Source organism: Merops nubicus, unplaced genomic scaffold, assembly GCF_000691845.1.
Source record: "Merops nubicus isolate BGI_N331 unplaced genomic scaffold, ASM69184v1 scaffold37440, whole genome shotgun sequence".
NCBI lineage: Eukaryota > Metazoa > Chordata > Aves > Coraciiformes > Meropidae > Merops > Merops nubicus.
In genome coordinates, this window is record NW_008583319.1 from 57,404 (window position 1) to 74,877 (window position 17,474).

The following is a 17,474-nucleotide window of genomic DNA, read 5'->3' on the forward strand; positions in this document are numbered from 1 at the left end:
AGTTTTGAAGGACAGATTTATGTTATTGCATGTTAAATGTGCATTACATTCTTTTATATACAGTAGAAGAGATGTTTAACTTATAAACAAGTCGCAGGCAAGAAGATATTCGTACAACAGTTTGAAGTTAATTCATGTGCATCCACTGTTCTAGGAATGTAAAATCTGAGCTTCTTTGAGGTAGCTGAGAGTAACTCAAAGGAAAATAAAAATTATCCACACTTCTAAATGAAGAAGCCATGTAAGAGATCATTTCAGCAAAGATGTTCATACTGTTCTTGAAGGGCATCTTCTAAACTGCTCAAGAGTAAAGCGTTGCTTAGAGTTTTGTCAGTTGGTAGGGAAGGGAGTGTTGCTTTTAGCAGCCGTTCTTGTTCACACTGGGTAATTTGTCCACCACTGGTCTCACTGAAGTGGATAGAATTGCTTCTGAAGAGCTAGAGGTGGGTGGAAGAGCAGTGGAAAGTGTTACATGTGGATGCTGGGAAATGTATTCAGATATTTACCTTGGAGAGAGGAAAACTTAAAACATAGAAGTTTATGCTAATAAACATGTAATAAGCAACTGTGGAAATAAAATTGGTGGAAGTGTATAAAGATAAAATGGAAAGCAGCTGCTATGTTAGAGGCTTAGATTTGTGAAAGCCCAGGTTTGTGTTACTTGAGAAACCTTACAAGCATGCTAGATCAAGCAAGAGCCCCCTTTAGGGTGAGTGTGTGGAAATTGTGAACTTTTAATTAAAGAGTCTGTCAGGAGGCATGGGCATAAAGGACCAAAATAAGGTCAGGCATACTATCATGATTCTGACATTTCCTAAACCTTGAATGCCTGACTTTCCAACCTTAATGCTTCCTTAAACTATTTTGTCTTTGTAGCTATTTATATAGTGACCCAAAGTGCACGTGACATTTTCCAGAAAAAAGAGTAGAACTGTAGTTGTCAAGTGTCAGCCATCGAAATTCATATGTCACAGCAGGAGCTAGTAACAAACAGTAGGGGTAACTGTTAAAAACATACTGCTTAGTGCTTAGGTAGCTGTGGTAACCATAGTATGTTCCTAAAAGTAGATAGGAGGCCAGAACTGAGGTGGAAATACTGGAATTCTAAGGAAGCTGGGAGTGCTGGGGGCCTAGCTGTGGCTACTCTGAATGCCCAGCTTTGTGTGGCTGCATTTGTTACGGTCAAGTCATACAGGACACACACAGATCTGTGAAGATGCTGGTCTAGACTTCAACAACCTGAGTCAGTTCCAAGTTTATTAACAATTTCCTTTCGATAAGGATAAGTCATTTAAGGGCAGTTTTTTGAAGGCAATGGAACAAATAATGATACAGTGAGGCATTTTCCAAAAAGAAAAATCTTTGTGGGCAACTCTGGATGCCTCAGTTCCCCACTTGGAAAAGTAGATCATAAGGTTTACTAGTTGTCATATGCTCATGTTGGTTTATTTTCATTGATAAGTTCTTTTAGGGGTAGTCTTCTTTTCGGATTTTCAGTGACAAGTATGAAGGGTCTCTGATTTTGGTTTGGACTCTATGTCAAACTTGGTTGCAATTTCTACCTCTCTTAAAATACTGTTGCAGAAGGTGTCGTATTCTCCTCATTATGAATTAGAGAACCTTTACTTCCTTGAACTATTATGAAGTCTTCTGTGTCTGCTTCCTTAAGGGGAGTTATTTCTCATAAACTAAATGTCAAGGGGTATGGTTTACATCTTTCATTGCAGCCTGGGCTTCCCCCTTGCCCCAAATTACTTGTCAGAGATACGTGAGTGAAAGTATGAGATCCTTGACTAGTGAATTGATTGTATAGAATATTATTGTTTTCACGACATTCATTTCATTTCTTTGTTATTTTATGTGTTATTATTTTATTATGCCTTTCCTGTGCATACCATGCCTTTACAGTTTGTCAGGCAGTACAAGAGCACTTCTGGTTAATCTGATATGTGGTGATGGCATTCAAATTAAAAGACTTATCAGGGAACTGTGTGATCAATTGGCATCATGGCAATAGGATGTGCAGTGAAAGAACTGTGTCCATGGAAGATTGTATCATCCAAACTAAAATAATAAACTACGTAAGAAGTTATGAGGTGAAATTGTAGCCTATTAAATCCACTGCGAGTTTTGTGAGTATTTAAACTACTAAATTAGAAATGCAATATCAAGAAGTTACCATCAAGAAAACACTGGAAAGTACGCAAACTATATAACAAAACATACTTGTGAGAGCTGTAACTGATGTAGTAATAGCTTAAAAAAAAAAAATTAAAAAAGGAGGAAAATACCCTTCATGTAATACACAGGAGGGCCCGTATTTTGTGCCACTTGAATCAGTTGTGTCCTAGCAATTCTAGGCAATAACAATAAACATAACAGAAGTTAAGATGTAGTAGTTAAATGAGCCATAAAAATGAAGAGTCTATAATTTGTGTTGTATTGTTTCAGGTAATCGAATTAAAATAAACTAGCGTTTGCGCTTACTTGTATTTGGGAGAAAATGAAGTGTGGCTGTTTGAGTGCTGCTACATACATTCCATCCTGGAATGAAAATCACATTGTTTTGACTGCGTTATTTCTGTATCCATGCAAACCATCCTCATCACTCTATAGTTCTTACCTCCTGAAGGCAACCAGGGTTGTGTCATTTGAAATTCGCGGGTGTAAGGCCCCTTGGAGAGATAAAGAGGAGCATCCATTTGAAAAAATGAGATGCAGCAGTCAGAGTTAAGAAGAAAGGGCATTTTCCTGGTAAATGTTTTCCTAAATGGGAATTTTTCAGTGTGGTGTTTTGCTCGTGTACTTGGCAGTCACTTGGAATCAAGTGCAGACTTGTGCTACATTGTGGGCTTGGCAATGACAATTTGTGTGTGTGTGGTGCTTTAGTTATATTAGCCCTGGAGGCAGAGTTAACACTTGCAGTGGGACAAGAGTATTTGCAGTCATCAGAGAACTTTGCAGTCAGCTTCAATAACATCACTCCATTTTTTTCACTTTTTTTTAACATTTTTTTTGGCAGCAAAGCTCTTAGTAGAACCATCTGTCTTTCTATTAGTGTTTTTGAGTCCTGTTTTGAAGCTTCTTTGCTTGGCAAAGTCACTTTCATCTTTGGAAACCATTTAAAAAAAAGTTTTATGGCTTTTTGCCGAAGAAGAGTACTATGCAAAAATTCCACACGGCTGTTCATTTTTGTTCTAAAAGAATACAGTTACTTTGTCTTTGTCTAAAAAAAAAAAAAAAAAACAAACCAAAAAAAAAAAAAAAACACCAAACAAAACAAACAGAAATAAACACATGACGAAAAGGCAGACCTTGGGCAGTTCTAGGGTGACTGAGTGGGGATGGAGAAGAAATCACATTTTATAGGTATTTTTTCCCCAACAGTACAGTTAAAAAGTATGTATGTCTTCTAGTTGACAGGATAAGAATAGAAAGGAGAATAACAAAAAATGGATTGAGTTAGTTCAGTGAGTAGAGCTACATCTATTCTAGCTTCAGGCCCAACCTTAATCTCCCAGTACAAGAATTCCCATCAGCAGTGCTCCTGAGCTCCATCCTTGCAAATTGTTTCAAGCTATAAAGATAACAGTCAGCACATACACCGGTGTTGACAGGTCCTGGCAGGAACAACGAGGTTACCTTCCCAAATTTCATATTACTCTTCTGCCTTGTAAACAGTGTTGGATGAACTGAGACATCTCCTGGATCTTCAGGAGATTGAATTAAAATAGAATTGTCAAGATGGTGTAGTCCGAGCTGTGACAACCAGGGAGCTGGCACAGGTTTTGCCAGGCAGTACTGAAAGGAGTACTGCCTTCGTACACCTCTGGCCTAAAAAAGTTGTTGATCAACACTCTTAAGTTGCCTTGCTTCTTAAGGCTACAGACCACAAACTAGATTTTAGTCTTTGACAGTGTATCTGTACCTCTGATGCCTTAGCTTTATAGTGCCATTAAAAATCTAGATGACCTCTCTTAAAAAATGAGACAGTCTCCGTTACTGACTGATCTGGTCAGGACAGTGGTGTTTTATAATTAAAACCAGCCACTTAACGTTCTCATCTAGCAAATTTTTTGTTTCTCAGCTGTGTGAAATACAAAGACACTGTCCTTGCCTAGCAATTAAAAACTCGGACAGAACTGGGTAAAAGCAATACTATTAGATGTTGTGCCATGGCCCGCTTCCAGTTTTGATGACTAATTTCTGCATGTCTTAAGTCCCCTGCAGTATCCACTTACAATATAATATTTTCCATATCCTGACTTGCATGGTTGTGTACAGTTGCTGTGCAAAGTTGAGCAGCTAACACTTCAGAATTAGTTGTGTTTTATTGTGAATAAAGAGTCTCGGCCTTTTTTCTTATCATCTCAGAGACTTTATACCTTTTCACGTGTACAAGTAAATGCATGTATACGGGCAGAAAAATACTATGGACTGTGCTGTACGCTCCTTATGCACATATTTGTACTTCTCTGTGTGTGAATCTTTTTGTTTAGGCTCAGTCAGGGTGAAAGCTACTGTCTGAGACAGAGATATTGTTACACAGTGCAATAAAAGAGAAGAAAACCCCACCCTGCAGTCCAAGAGAATCGAGGGATTCTGGACTATGGGGGGAAGAGTTAGTTTGGACATAGATGTGCGTTAGTGGAATCTTTTGAATTATTTTGGATTAATGTAATTCATATGAAGTGATTTGGCTAAGATGAGGCTGAATAGTTGATGCTACAGGAGCAGCCCATTTCGGAGGAACGTATTCAAACCTGGCCTCTCGGATCAGGAGTAAGAGAAAGCACGAAAGCAGACATTTTCCCCAGAAAAAAATTCCCTGTTTGATTTTCCCTCTCCTGTTCAGCAGGTCCAGGGTCAGCTGCCTCCATTAATGATTCCCGTATTCCCTCCAGACCAACGAACCCTAGCAGCAGCTGCACAGCAAGGATTCCTCCTTCCTCCTGGTTTCAGCTACAAAGCGGGATGCAGTAAGTCCTGTAGATTTTTTTTAGCTGGAAGTGAGTACAGGGCACAATTTCATGCCAATCTTTATAAAAGCATCACCTCTCTAGACTCATGGACAAAGCCATTAACTTGCACAGATGAGTGTGAAACAGAGAGTTAGTTGTTATTGTATGAGAAAAGATTGTCAGAGATGAAGTATGTGTTTCAACATAAGAGCAAAACATTTCACAGAACAAGTAGATTTGTGCACCCTCCTTCTGACAGGTCTTTTTGACAAGTGAACATGCTCATGACCACACATACGTACATACATATTTGAAACTTCTCAATAAATTTCAACACTGTTGTAAGAAAATATGGGTGTTTTTTTCCTGAAGCAGCCTGCTTACTGTTTGTGAACTGAGGGCCTATTCTAGTCTCTTTCTTCACACAGAACTCACATTAATCTCAACGGGGGTTCAGCACAGAGATCAAACGTAGCATATGTCTTTCAGTTTGATGGACTGACACAAACTATGGGTGTATTTATGAGAGCCTAACAGTAAAAAATATAGCATCTACTTTTTTTAATCTTTGAAGGATATGAATTGTTCTCTGCACTCCCCAGATTTTTTTTTAAAAATTTTATTTAAGTCTTCTGTAGGATTTCGTGTTCCTGTCAACAGAATGATAATAAATACAAGTTAAGGAATAATCAAGGAGTTCCAATTTCCATGAATAGGCTTAGCTAGAGCATGAATTTCTTAAACTTGTTTTCATGCATTTGTGCTTGTGTAAGTCTTCTGACATCACTTTCCTACTGAGTGATCTAAGACGTGCTTGCTCTACCATTCTCTGTCTCTAGCATGTGTGTTTAGCTTTATGATGTCCATGTCAGTGTATCCATCTGTGTCATTGACTAACTCATGAATTCATCAGTTGTTTCAAGTTACTGAGCACTTGCCACTGCAGCAGTTTCATAAAGTTAGAACATAAAAATACTCCCTTAGTTAAACTGATGTAGCCCACAAGTTCAGATTTTTTTCCATTTCTGTAACACTGTAGATACAGTACTTGAATGCAAACTGGAGTTTCTTTGGCCACTGATGGCTTTTCCTAATATTTTACAGAGTGGGACCACTACTGAAAATTACTGTTCAAAACACTTCAAGTGCCCCAGCAGCTGCAGTGCCAAAGCATAGGCTCATTTGGTTCTTCCAGTGATTTCACACTGAGTGTCGCTCAAATGGGAGAAGTAGTGACTCACATGACAGAATGTTTAACTGAAAGCCACACCGAATATGAATGCTACCATACCTGTAGGCCTGGAAAAGGTCAGGAAAGCACCCTGTTAGATGTATCTGGCAGATTGAATTAGATCCATGTTAATGAAGTTTGGATAGAAAGAGTTGAGTTTTCTTCCCTTCACTGCATGTACATTAACTGTAAGACAGCCCTATAGTTCCTGACATCCATGAAGTACATATGACATTGCATGTTTGTGTAACCTTGAAAATGAAAAAGAAAAAAGAGCAAAGTTGCTGCTGCTCCTGGCAGTAAAGCTTGGAATTAACAGCGTGCCAAGGTCTAGGACTGAGCAGAAGCCAGTGGAAAAAGACAGCTCTGTGTTTGGTGATTCCCTGGCATGTTTGACTGAATTTGACTGAGAAGCTGAGGAAAAGTGATAAGTAGTCCAAAGGATTTTTTCTTTTCACTCACAGTTTAGTGTAAACAAAAAAGCATATACGGATTTAGCTATACCTAGAAAGCTTCTAGCAATGAAAAATGTAGCTGCCTTAAAACAGTAACATGTTCACATCAAGTAATGTTTTTGACAGGCCATTAAAACATATTTCTCCCACTTTTCTGCTTGCCCTTCTGTGTATCAGTCCTCTTGGCAAAGATGTGATAGATTATAAACGTAAGAGCTTTGAATAAAATTTTCTAAAGCACCTGAGTGATTTAGGAGACTAAACCTTCATTTGAAGAGTGACAAAGGCACTAGGATCTAAATTTCAGAGATATTTAGCTGATGTGTGTACTGTAAACTTCAGTACAGTCACCTATGCTAGCTTGAACTGAGTTAAAGTGGATACCAATGTAGCACTGCAACAGAGAACATAGAGCGGATCAATTCTCAGCTTCTCAGCACATTACATGCCCAACTTTCACTGAGTTTGGTTTGGGATGCAAAGCCTTCCTATGAAGTTCTGAAGAGCCCACTACCAACACTTTTATCCGACTGCCATTATGTGTTTAAAATTTCACTTATGTACCTTAGGAAAATGGAACCTCACTTCTACATCTTCCTGGTCCTTTTGAAAACCTACTGGTTTTTTTGGACTGATATTTTTTCAGAATTATTTTGTGTGGCTGGTTGATAGGAATTCTCTAGTGACGATTCTGATATTTACTAGCATTAACAACCTGTGTCATTTAAGGCAATGCAGATGTCTAGTCAGTTGTGCCGTTGTCACCCCTGGTGACTGGATTCCACGGCATCTTCTGTCTGCAGTCTGAGGAGGTAACTGCAGTTGCTCATCACTGTGTCTCCAACTTCTGACATACTGGCCAAGCTGCTTGATTAAGTGCTCCTTAACTTGCCTCTGTCCAGGCTAGGCTTGCCGCTAAAATGGCTTAAACTGAGCTGGCTCATTTTAATGAAAGCATGTTGGGAAGTGATCAAACAAGCAGCTTGGTCACAGTGGTAACCTTTGGCAGAGGGCTGTGGTTGGAGATGGTGGCCTCTGCAGCCAGCACAGCTGCAGCTGGAAGAGAATGTGTGATGAAGCCTCGAGGTCAGTGAAAGAGAAAAATCGATGAATACCTAATTACGCCGCTATTTTTCTTTCATTCAGCTGAGATAATGAAACCAAACTAACTTATTCAATGCTTTCTGAATCACGTGTCCATCTTAAGAGCAACAGAGGGTCAAATGTGTGTCTCCCAGTGGTTTCAAAGGGTGTATGTGGTAGGGTCCCTCAGCCAGTGCTTCCCGTTGAACTAATGATTTACCCAGAGAGAAGCTGTGGAAAGGGAGAGCACTGTTTCCTCTACACATATTTCCTTTGCTGAGGATTTGACTGAAGATAGCACAAGAATAGCCATAACAGTTCATAGCAGGGTTCCATTTAGATTCCTCTCATCACCAATAGCTAAAGAAGAGTGGAAAAATAGGACAAGAGCATACCAAAACTTCATAACCCTGTACTTCACGAGGCTCCAGTGGCTGGGGACTCGGGGATCTCTGACTCAGTGGTGACATAACTGTGTGAGAGTTACTCTGTCGGTTATTGGAAACAAAGAGTTTTCTCTGTTTGGGTTCCTACCTGATTGGGAACATCCTAGACAGCTGAAATGCTCAGAGGAATACATCAATCTCTTATATGTGCAGAGCAAATTATTCACTTCTCCAAATATTTTGAGAAATTGGGTAAACACAGGGATGAAAGGGGTAAATATTCTCTCCATGATTACATGGCAGGTCATGGTCTTTGGCTTCCAATTCAGTGTAGTAAATTTCCTTTTCTTTCTTTTTCCCATAGGAGATCATGCTTGGGAGTGGCTTGGTTTTTCATTTTGTTTTGTTTTTTAAACAGATGGTTTGGATTACATAAGGGACAATTTACACAATTTGACACTTCCCCTTTTTTCTGTATGGCATATTGTGTGGTGGTAAAGTTGGCAGAGAAAAAGGGAGGAACTTCTATTAGGCTTACATTTCTATTTGAGAAAAAGATTCATACTGTATGATTTCAGTTGATTTTTAACTTGCATACCTAGGTATAATTGTGTGTAAAATATTTAATATTATCCTTTACAACGAAAGCACTTTTTTCATATGAGAAAAATAAGTTGGCAGTGTCTGATGGACTCTATTGTCCATGATGAGCGAGAAAAATACTGCTTACCTACTTATTTGCTGCATACCTGGTTATCTGTTCTCTGTGTGCTGTTTGGAATTTAAGTGTTTTGATTTTTATGCAAACTTCTTCATACGTATTTTTTTTATATACATAATATGTAAAGTTTGTATAGGTATAATGCAAAGCCCTTTGTAAACTCTTGATGTTTCAAAGTGGACTGTTAACTAAGTTAGTGACCTGTGGCGTGAGCAGATGTTCGGAGTCAACCCCAATATCCTAAGTAGACGTGTGGGTTGTAGCAGCAGGTGAGCACCTTCCAGCTCAGCTGATGTGGAGACCAGCCAGAGCCTGACTCCTGCATTTCACAACCTGTGGCAAAGCTTCTCCCACGTTTAGGCTGTGCGGATGGGTTCAGGTCATTTAACCCTTCTCCTGTTACTCTCAGCCAGCATTCTTTAACCCTGCCATTTGTTCCTGTTAGTCCAGCTCCCCTTGTGATGCTCGCTGGGTAGTGCAGACAGCTCCCAGCGTTTCGGCAGTGGCGAGTGAGATGCCAGCTCCACCGAGGCCTGAGGAGCTGTTGCTGTTGACTTCACTGAAGTCAGATTTCACACCAGATGATACAGATCTGCTAGGGCCACTTTTGGAAATCATTAGAATTTATTTAGAGCTAATTAATATTTGTGAAGTGCTTCAAAAGTATAAAAACAGTGCAAGTGATGGAAGAGAAGTTTTGTGTTTCGCCCTTTAAAGTCTGCATAGTTCCACCTCAGAGGAGCCCCCTCTTCAATCATAGCTGGTGTGATCCTTTTATTAATGCACATATGATAAATTGGTACATGAAATATTAAGGCATGATAGTCTCCCTTGTGTAAGAGATAATAAAGGGATTGAAATAGAGATTTGGGATAGCAGAAGGGGCTGCTTCTTTTCTGTTCTCAGAAAAAGCAGGAGTTAGGCTGAGAACAGTGGTAGATTGGGTGGGTATTCTTCAACAAATGTGAGGAGCAGAATGTGCCAGGGCAGAATGCTTCCATGCCCTGCTTCTGTGGGTCTACATTTTCAGCAGTGTTTACAGTTAGCTTTTCACTGAAAGACACAGAACAGCCCAGACTTTGCAAAGAAGACAAGTCCACCCCAATTAATGGTGCCAAGTAAAATTCATTCTGGAAACTGCACTCCATCGCTGCTTTAGGTGTTTGATGATCACATTAAACGTGGAGTGGGATGTTGACTAGCTGCTTACAGTGGTGTGGTATGTTGTATTGGTCCTGAGGTTTTTCAGAATGATTGAAGCTGTTGAATTCTAGGTAGTTTCTCCTCTGGACTATGAAGAACAACATACAGCATTTTCTAAACTGAGATGTGCAAGAAACTGAATTATGTGGAGATTTCTAGGATTTGTTTTATTTTCTCAGGAAGCAATAGTTACCAAGTTTGTATTTCTGGAAGTAGAATTTACCTCAAATATAATTTCCAAGCTATTCACAAATTATCAGGAATGCTTCTAGATAGCCTTTTATTTGCTGATACCTCTGCTATTTTTATGGAAATAGGCCAAATTTTGGACACAAGAATTATTTGGGGTTTTTTTCGCCCACTCCTCCTCTCCCCTGTGGATAATTTGTTGTAACAAATCATATTGTGTTCTCAGTCAGATGTCATCAACACGAGGTTTTCTGAAAGCACTTTAATCGCTATTTCAACCATATCCAATTAGGGGCAAAAAATCTGAATATACAATAGGTACATTGTATGTGTCTTACATATCAGCTCGTTGCTGCTGGAAGTGTTCTAAATAAAATAATGCACACAAAGTTATTGATGAAATATCTAATTACCTTTTAGAATTGGCAAAAATGTGTGAGATGAACAAGCCAAGCCTAATGCATTTAAAATATGCTGAATTTACTGTTCATCTGTATTCCGAACAATAATTCTGATGTCTGATAAAAATGAAACTCTCACTTAATTGGTTCCTCCCACAGTACAATAAAATTAATGTTTAGGAGTTAAATACCGTAAACTTCCTCAGGGAAATTTGTTGATGTATCTCTGTTTTTCAGCCTGTCACATGTTTCATTGTTTAATGGAGTATCATGTGGACTTGTGTTCAGTGTCCATGTGTCTGACTTCTAAAGAGACTGAGCACAAATTTCTGATTTAACTGTGTCAGCTATATCAGCTGACATACAGGTCATTGACAATCACCAAATCACAAGAAAAAAATATTGACATTGCTGTGCTTTTATCAGAATGACAAAAATAGGAACCATGTGTTGTGAGGACCACATACTGTAGCTTCTTTATAAAGATGCTAGTCATCTTTCAGGGATACTGTTATGCCTTGGAAAAGAATGAGCATATGACTAAACCCTCATGTTCCCCCCAGGATAAGAAAAGAGTAATAGCTTTGTGGATAGAAACAGTAAGAAGGAGGAATTTTTGGTAACAACTTTGCCTTTTAACATACATGAGAATGTCTCACTTCTGTAATGCTGCAAATGCAAGGGGAGGCATCAAGGATGCAAAAAATAGCAACACAACTAATGACCATTTCTAACTGAAAGAATCCCATAGCCCCTGATCTATGGATGGCTTCTGACAATAATGCTAACAAAAACAAAATAGGCAAGCAAAATAATGGGGTCCTGTGAAAACAGGCTAATAATTTCAGTTCAGTTTCTGGGCCATAAAAGATGTCTGGTGTTAGGGTACTATTATCCATAGTTTAGCAACCCAATAGAAGTCCAGGAGCATGTACAAAAACTTCTGTGGAAATACATTGGCTTTCCTTGGTACTTAGAGCTTTTGACTAACTGTTATTTATTCAACAGTTGTGTGCATATGTATATATATGTATATTTAAAAAAAGAATAGGATTTCTGGAAATCATTGGATTACTATGCTTGGAAGGGATCTCAGGATGTCTTTAGTCCAACCTTTTCCTCCAAGCTGGGTCATCTGGGAGATAAGACCAGGTTACTCAGGACTTTATGAAGGCAAGGCTTGAAAACCTCCAAGGGCAGACTGTGCAGCCCTGTTTTGACAGCTTGTTTCAACATCTGGCTGTCCTCACAGGGAAAAGCTGATCCTCACTTGATCCACTTCATGTCCATTGACTCTTATCCTCCAGCCAAACACTGCTATGGCCCTGTCTTGTTGATCACCTTCTCACAGGAACTGGAAGGCAGATTTAGGTTCCTCTGAAGCCATCTCTTCTGTAGACTGAATTGTTCCTCTAAAATACAAAATAAGCTAATCCCTTGTAGGAAGCACTCAGTCAATGCTGTCTGGAAGTATCCTCAAAGAAAATCAGGGAAACGGATTGGATTTCTTTATGGAAGCCACTGGTGGTTTCTTCTTCATACTCTTCTTATTTATCTAAGTACCTAATGCCTAGAGCCTGAAGTCAGGGAACACTGCTCATATCTTTTCACAGCCTCCTGTTCCTTTTACTGCATCTTCACCATCACACCAAAAAAACCAAAAGGCAAATGGTGATGAGGATGAGAATGAGTGAGTGGTGAGAAGAGATGCAGTGGCTTACCTGTCAGTTAACCATCAGCTATGGTTGTTCATAATAAATATATTTCAGTGATAAATTGAGTGTTAAATTATTGTGGCTTTTTCTAGAGCCTGTCAAAAATTGGGCAAAGATAATGGAGAATTCCTTTCCATTCAGCTGAGTCTACTATAAGGAAATGTTTATTCTGGTATTTTTCATGGAATTTAGTTTAGCATACTGGTTTTGGAAATTATAATTTTAAGAATTTGTTTTTGTCTCCTACTCTTTATATTCTTTACGCTGTTTTCTTCTTTTTGTTCTCCTTCCATGACCTCCAACTTTTTTCACTTGCTGTCCCTGAAAGACAGGTAGGAGGAAAACAATAAGTTGAAAAAAATAATGGAAAATAAACCCCCTACTTCTCCTCTTCTGGTACCATTTTCTTCTAAAGAAGAAAATTTCAGGAAAAAAAAATCAGTTTCCTATTGTTTCATATAATCAGGTTCAACTTAAAAATCCTGTCAAAACATTATAATTTAACATTAACATGTAACTTGAGTTATATAGCAAGTAAGACAATTGTGCCTGCTCTGAAGAGCTTGCAGCCTGTCAGAAGACAAGACAAGACACTAGGGGGGATTACACCATGAAGGAGAATAAATGAAATGAGTGACAGAAAAAGGAATACAAAAACCATCTTAAAAGTTTAGGTGAATGGTGCAACACACATACTGTTAGCTCCTATGCTTTCTTTTCTCTTTAAAAAAAAAAAGTCTTAATGTTTTTTTTTTAACTTACTAAACTCCTTTGATAAAACTTCTCAAAACATATAAATGATTTAGGAGCCAGTGTTGTATTTCCATGAGTATACAACCATTTAATATCCATGAATTTGATAGTTAGTCAGTTGAAAATGAAGTTCCTTAACACAGGGTTGTTATTTTATGTTTTGGGACAGGATGTCCACTTGGCTCTGTACCACAAAGTACTTTCACAGAGAAATGTTTTTAGTGGAGGATGATAGGGAGAGTTCATAGAAAGAGTGGTTTAAAAGTGAATGTACTTCATGAAAAATCCTCTTGTAAGCAAGATCTTGGAAGATTATTTTGGGCAAGGATGAAGGTGTGATTTGAAATTGAAAGAAGTTGCAGTGCATAAATTATCAGGAAAGAGGTTCTGGGTATGTTTGTGGAAGACAGACCAAAAGAAGGATAGAGAAATAATTGACAGAAAATTGAGGGTTCAGCCTTGCCTTCTTTCTTCCCTGAGCCACTGACGTTCTCCTTTGCTCACAGTGTGCACCTGCCATACCCACTCACTTCCTTAGGTGCTATATCACCAGTACATAAACCCCTCAGGTAGTCAGTCTCAAGTAATTCTGTTCTTCAAAGTGATGTCACCAAGTAGCTGGGAAATAATTATGTTAGAGAAGAATGTGTCAGCTAATTAAATAATTTTTATCCTGTTCTCACAGTAAAAATCCCAACCTTTGACCTGCACCAGATTTTACTGTATAGTGTACTAAAGAAAAGCAACAAGGAAACTTTTCTTGATGCGTTGTTTATAAGAAAAGTCCACCCATAACAAGAGACAGTTTGGAACATGAAAAGACTGCATAAAATGTTTCTTTTGGTAGCTGAAAGTTGCAGGGAGGTGCACTCCTGCCTGCATGCATTAGTAGATTAACAGTGAATTTTGTAAATTGAAATGTAATTGGAGTTTCCAGTGAGACAGACTTGTGAATAAATTGGGAAATATCTATTCCTAATAACTGTATATCTTGCCTCACATTCCTGAAATGTTCCCAGGACTTGGGAAAAAAAATGTAGCAACTTTTTATATCTAAAAATAAGATATTTACTGATGAAGTAATGAAATAGTTAAGACATGCATTTCCTAGACTTCAGAATTAACTAGAACTGCTTAGGCAAAACCTTCAGTTGGATATGAGAACAGATTTAAGGACAGTAGAATGTGTCATGTTCTAGAGTAACAGCAAAGAATGAGCACACATATGTTAATTAGAGGAGACAGGGCCTCTTCAGTATTTTGAGGAGTAGCAGTTGCTCCTGCACTGTGTGGTGCAGGTAGATAAGTGCTTGGGCCCCTCATTGATCCTTACTGGTAACAGCAATTTCCGAAGAGTTGTCTGCAGGTTTCATTCTTGGCTCTTCTGCTGGCCAGTTCGGTGACCCAGAACATGACATGATATCTGAGCATATTCTTTGCTCTCTTGTGGTTCACCTCTTGTGGACAGTAAGCTCCTCCAGACAGAGATGATCTTCTGTTAGACATTTGTACCAGGGTGAACACAGCAGATCAGTAACCCTGACGGTGTCTCTGCTCATTATTGCACCTCCCCCCAGCTTCTTCACTGCTACCATAATGTGAATGTACTGTCCATGGGTAATGCTTGTGAAGAAGCTGCAGCACAGGTGGGGTGTACTTTTCTTCAGAAGAAGGGTTGCCTAGACCTCTACAATAAGCACAAGATAGCAGAAAGTATTACCAAAGCATAACAATGCAGAGTCATGATAGGTTACAGAAGCCTTTCAATTTAGTTAATTTTTTTTTTTGAGCACTGGAAAAATGTAAAAAGCTTTGAGTGAACTAACAAAAAACCAACCTGCTAGACCAGAGAGCCTAGCTCTGAACAGCTGTGGTCTGTTTTTTTAGGATAAATTTGAGCTTTTTCCTTAGAATTCTGAAAAACTACGTTAGCATGTACTAGAGTAGTGGTTGCTTTCTAGCATGGTCTCCTTTAGAGTCCCAGAGGCATTACCCACACCACCAAAACCCAGTGGTTGTGACCATGCACATGACCATGGGGTGTGTACATGGCCATGGGGACTTCAGCATATTCCTTAACAAGCATCTCTTTGATATATCTACCAAATGAACTATAAAGGATAGGAATTATCACAACAGATGAGGGTATGAGAATCTGCCTGGCTGTTTAGGAAGGTGGGAATAGTGAAATTTATGAATTCGCATAAGGTTGTGGGAAGAGAAGCTGAGGCTTATGTATGTGTGTGGAGAGAAGAGGAATGTGGGACTTTGCATGGAAGTTGATCTTCTAATATGTATGTTTTGATACAAATTACTCATAACTAAAAATTTAATGGGCTGTAAAATCAACATTCTAGTGAGAAACTTTTCCCTTGTACTTTTCTTTGCAGTTGAGAAACTAATAATTTTATGTTCTTTCACAGCTGGTTCTGTAACAGAATGTCCTCTTCTGTAGAGGAGTCTTTCAGAATGATACTGAGATTAGCCTGTGAGCTAGTCATGTTTTGGAGGCAGCTAGAAACCATTGATTCTGAGCCTTTGACCACCCTCCCTTTCTTCTTCATGTCTTCACATGTTTAAGGCCCACTGCTTGAGTCACAAAATAACTCTCAAAAAAAACTTCAACTAAAGAGAAATTTTTAATGACATGAAACAGAAAATGGATGTCTCAGTTAAAGCAGAATGAAATTAGAAAATGTAAACAATGGCATCTTTGGGAGGAAAAAACCCAAGCAAGTCAAGAAAACTCTTGCCCATTGACAATTAATAAATAAATAAATATAATTATGGCCTGGTGCTAGTGCAAAGATATTTGTGAATGAGGATTCCTGAGTGGACTTTTGGATTCCCGTTGCTTGGCTGGCCAGCCTTGAAAGAGTCTGAGGCTTAAGTCAGCAAAGCATTATTTAAGATATTCTTAAATATAAGTAGACACTCTTATAGAAGTTAAGTATCTGTTAAGATGCTTTGCCAATGCATTTTTTTTCTGAACCTCCACTTCTTGAAGTTACAGTATTTAAATACTTAACAGGAGATCAAAATGCTTGAATGAAAACGTCTCTTTAAAGAACATTACATTATAAAAGGGAAACATAAACATTAGCAGTTTTACTGAATGGCTGTACACCAACACAGCTTATTTCTAACTTACCAAAAACATGAGATGAATTTGTTTTCCTTTCTTTGCTGTTTCCTGTAACTTAGCCTTGATACCATCAAAAATTATACATTATTATGATTGTACCTAACAGCTTGCATTGCCTTCTTAATTTGTCTTTTTTTCCCAAGTTCACTGAAAAAAGCACAATAAAGGAGGAAAACTTTTTTTAATCTACCTCTCTAATGAAATGTACAGAAGCATTCAGGTAGATTTTCCTGATGAAGCATTCTGCCTTTTCCATAGTGTCATTTCAAGGGGCTGTTTTAATGCTACAGAAATCATGAATGCAACCAGAACATAGGGACATGCAGAAATGCTCTGGTGATATTTGTCTGAGTGCAAAGTGCTTAAGCATTTAAACATTTTGTCACTTGGAGAAGCATTATAATGCACATAGCATTTTTTGTTGTTTTTCACCAGTTTTCTTAGTAGTTTTGTTGATGGGCTAGTATGAATTTTATTTTAAGGAGTCAGATACGTAAGGAGTGACCAAAAAATGAGCAGTCCATCACATTTAAACACGCCTGTTTCCATCTTGATTTTTGCCATTAGGTAGTTTTCCTTTCTAAACACCTGCAGCTTTTTCTGATACCTTTACTGCATCCCTTCATCTCATTCAGCACAGTGCAGAAGTAGTTTTCCCTCGGATGCAAAACTGAATGACGCGTCATGAAGTGGAACAGGAGCAGGGACCTCAGAGGCTCGTATCTGGTTTACTTAACTCCACGTGCTTTTTCCTGTTGTAGCATCAAACGCTGAAAGGAGTGCAAGGGTTTTTTTCTCACCTAAAAGAAAACACAGTAGTCAGGGGAGTGCCATTTCTGATCTGTGTGAGGCTCAGTTTACTAACAGTGAGCAGAGTTTGGTTAACTTCATATTCTGGACAAGCTTGTAAATTTGTCCCCGTCTAGTGCTGTGATCTTATCAAGGTTGTACTGTTTTCCTTCCTTTTCTTCTCCTCCACCCCCATCTTCTTTCTTTCCTTTTTTTTTTTTTTTTTTTTTTTGAAGTGCAGCCTTCTGATCAATGTGCACTTTTTTTCCCCATTTCCCTAAATACATCATGAAAAAGGATGAGGTTTCCGCCTTAATTGCTTGTGCCTTTTATTCACATTCCTCTCTCAGCCAGAATTGTGAAAAGAGTGTTAGTAAAAGGCTGCACAATAGAGCTTTTCATTAGCCCTCAACAAGGCACACAAAAGAAGGCTTTTGGAAAG

General features: G+C 38.6%; 1 protein-coding gene across 1 annotated transcript in view; it reads left to right on the top strand.

Annotated features, from left to right (window-relative positions):
• Positions 1-17,474, top strand: part of SOX5 (SRY (sex determining region Y)-box 5) — a gene marked incomplete at its 5' end in the record, with an annotated part of 156,477 nt that overhangs the window by 55,828 nt on the left and 83,175 nt on the right. Inside the window, one exon of the mRNA XM_008940116.1 lies at positions 4,859-4,979. Coding sequence (XP_008938364.1) covers positions 4,859-4,979 — 121 coding nt within the window. The remainder of the gene's footprint in view (positions 1-4,858; positions 4,980-17,474) is intronic.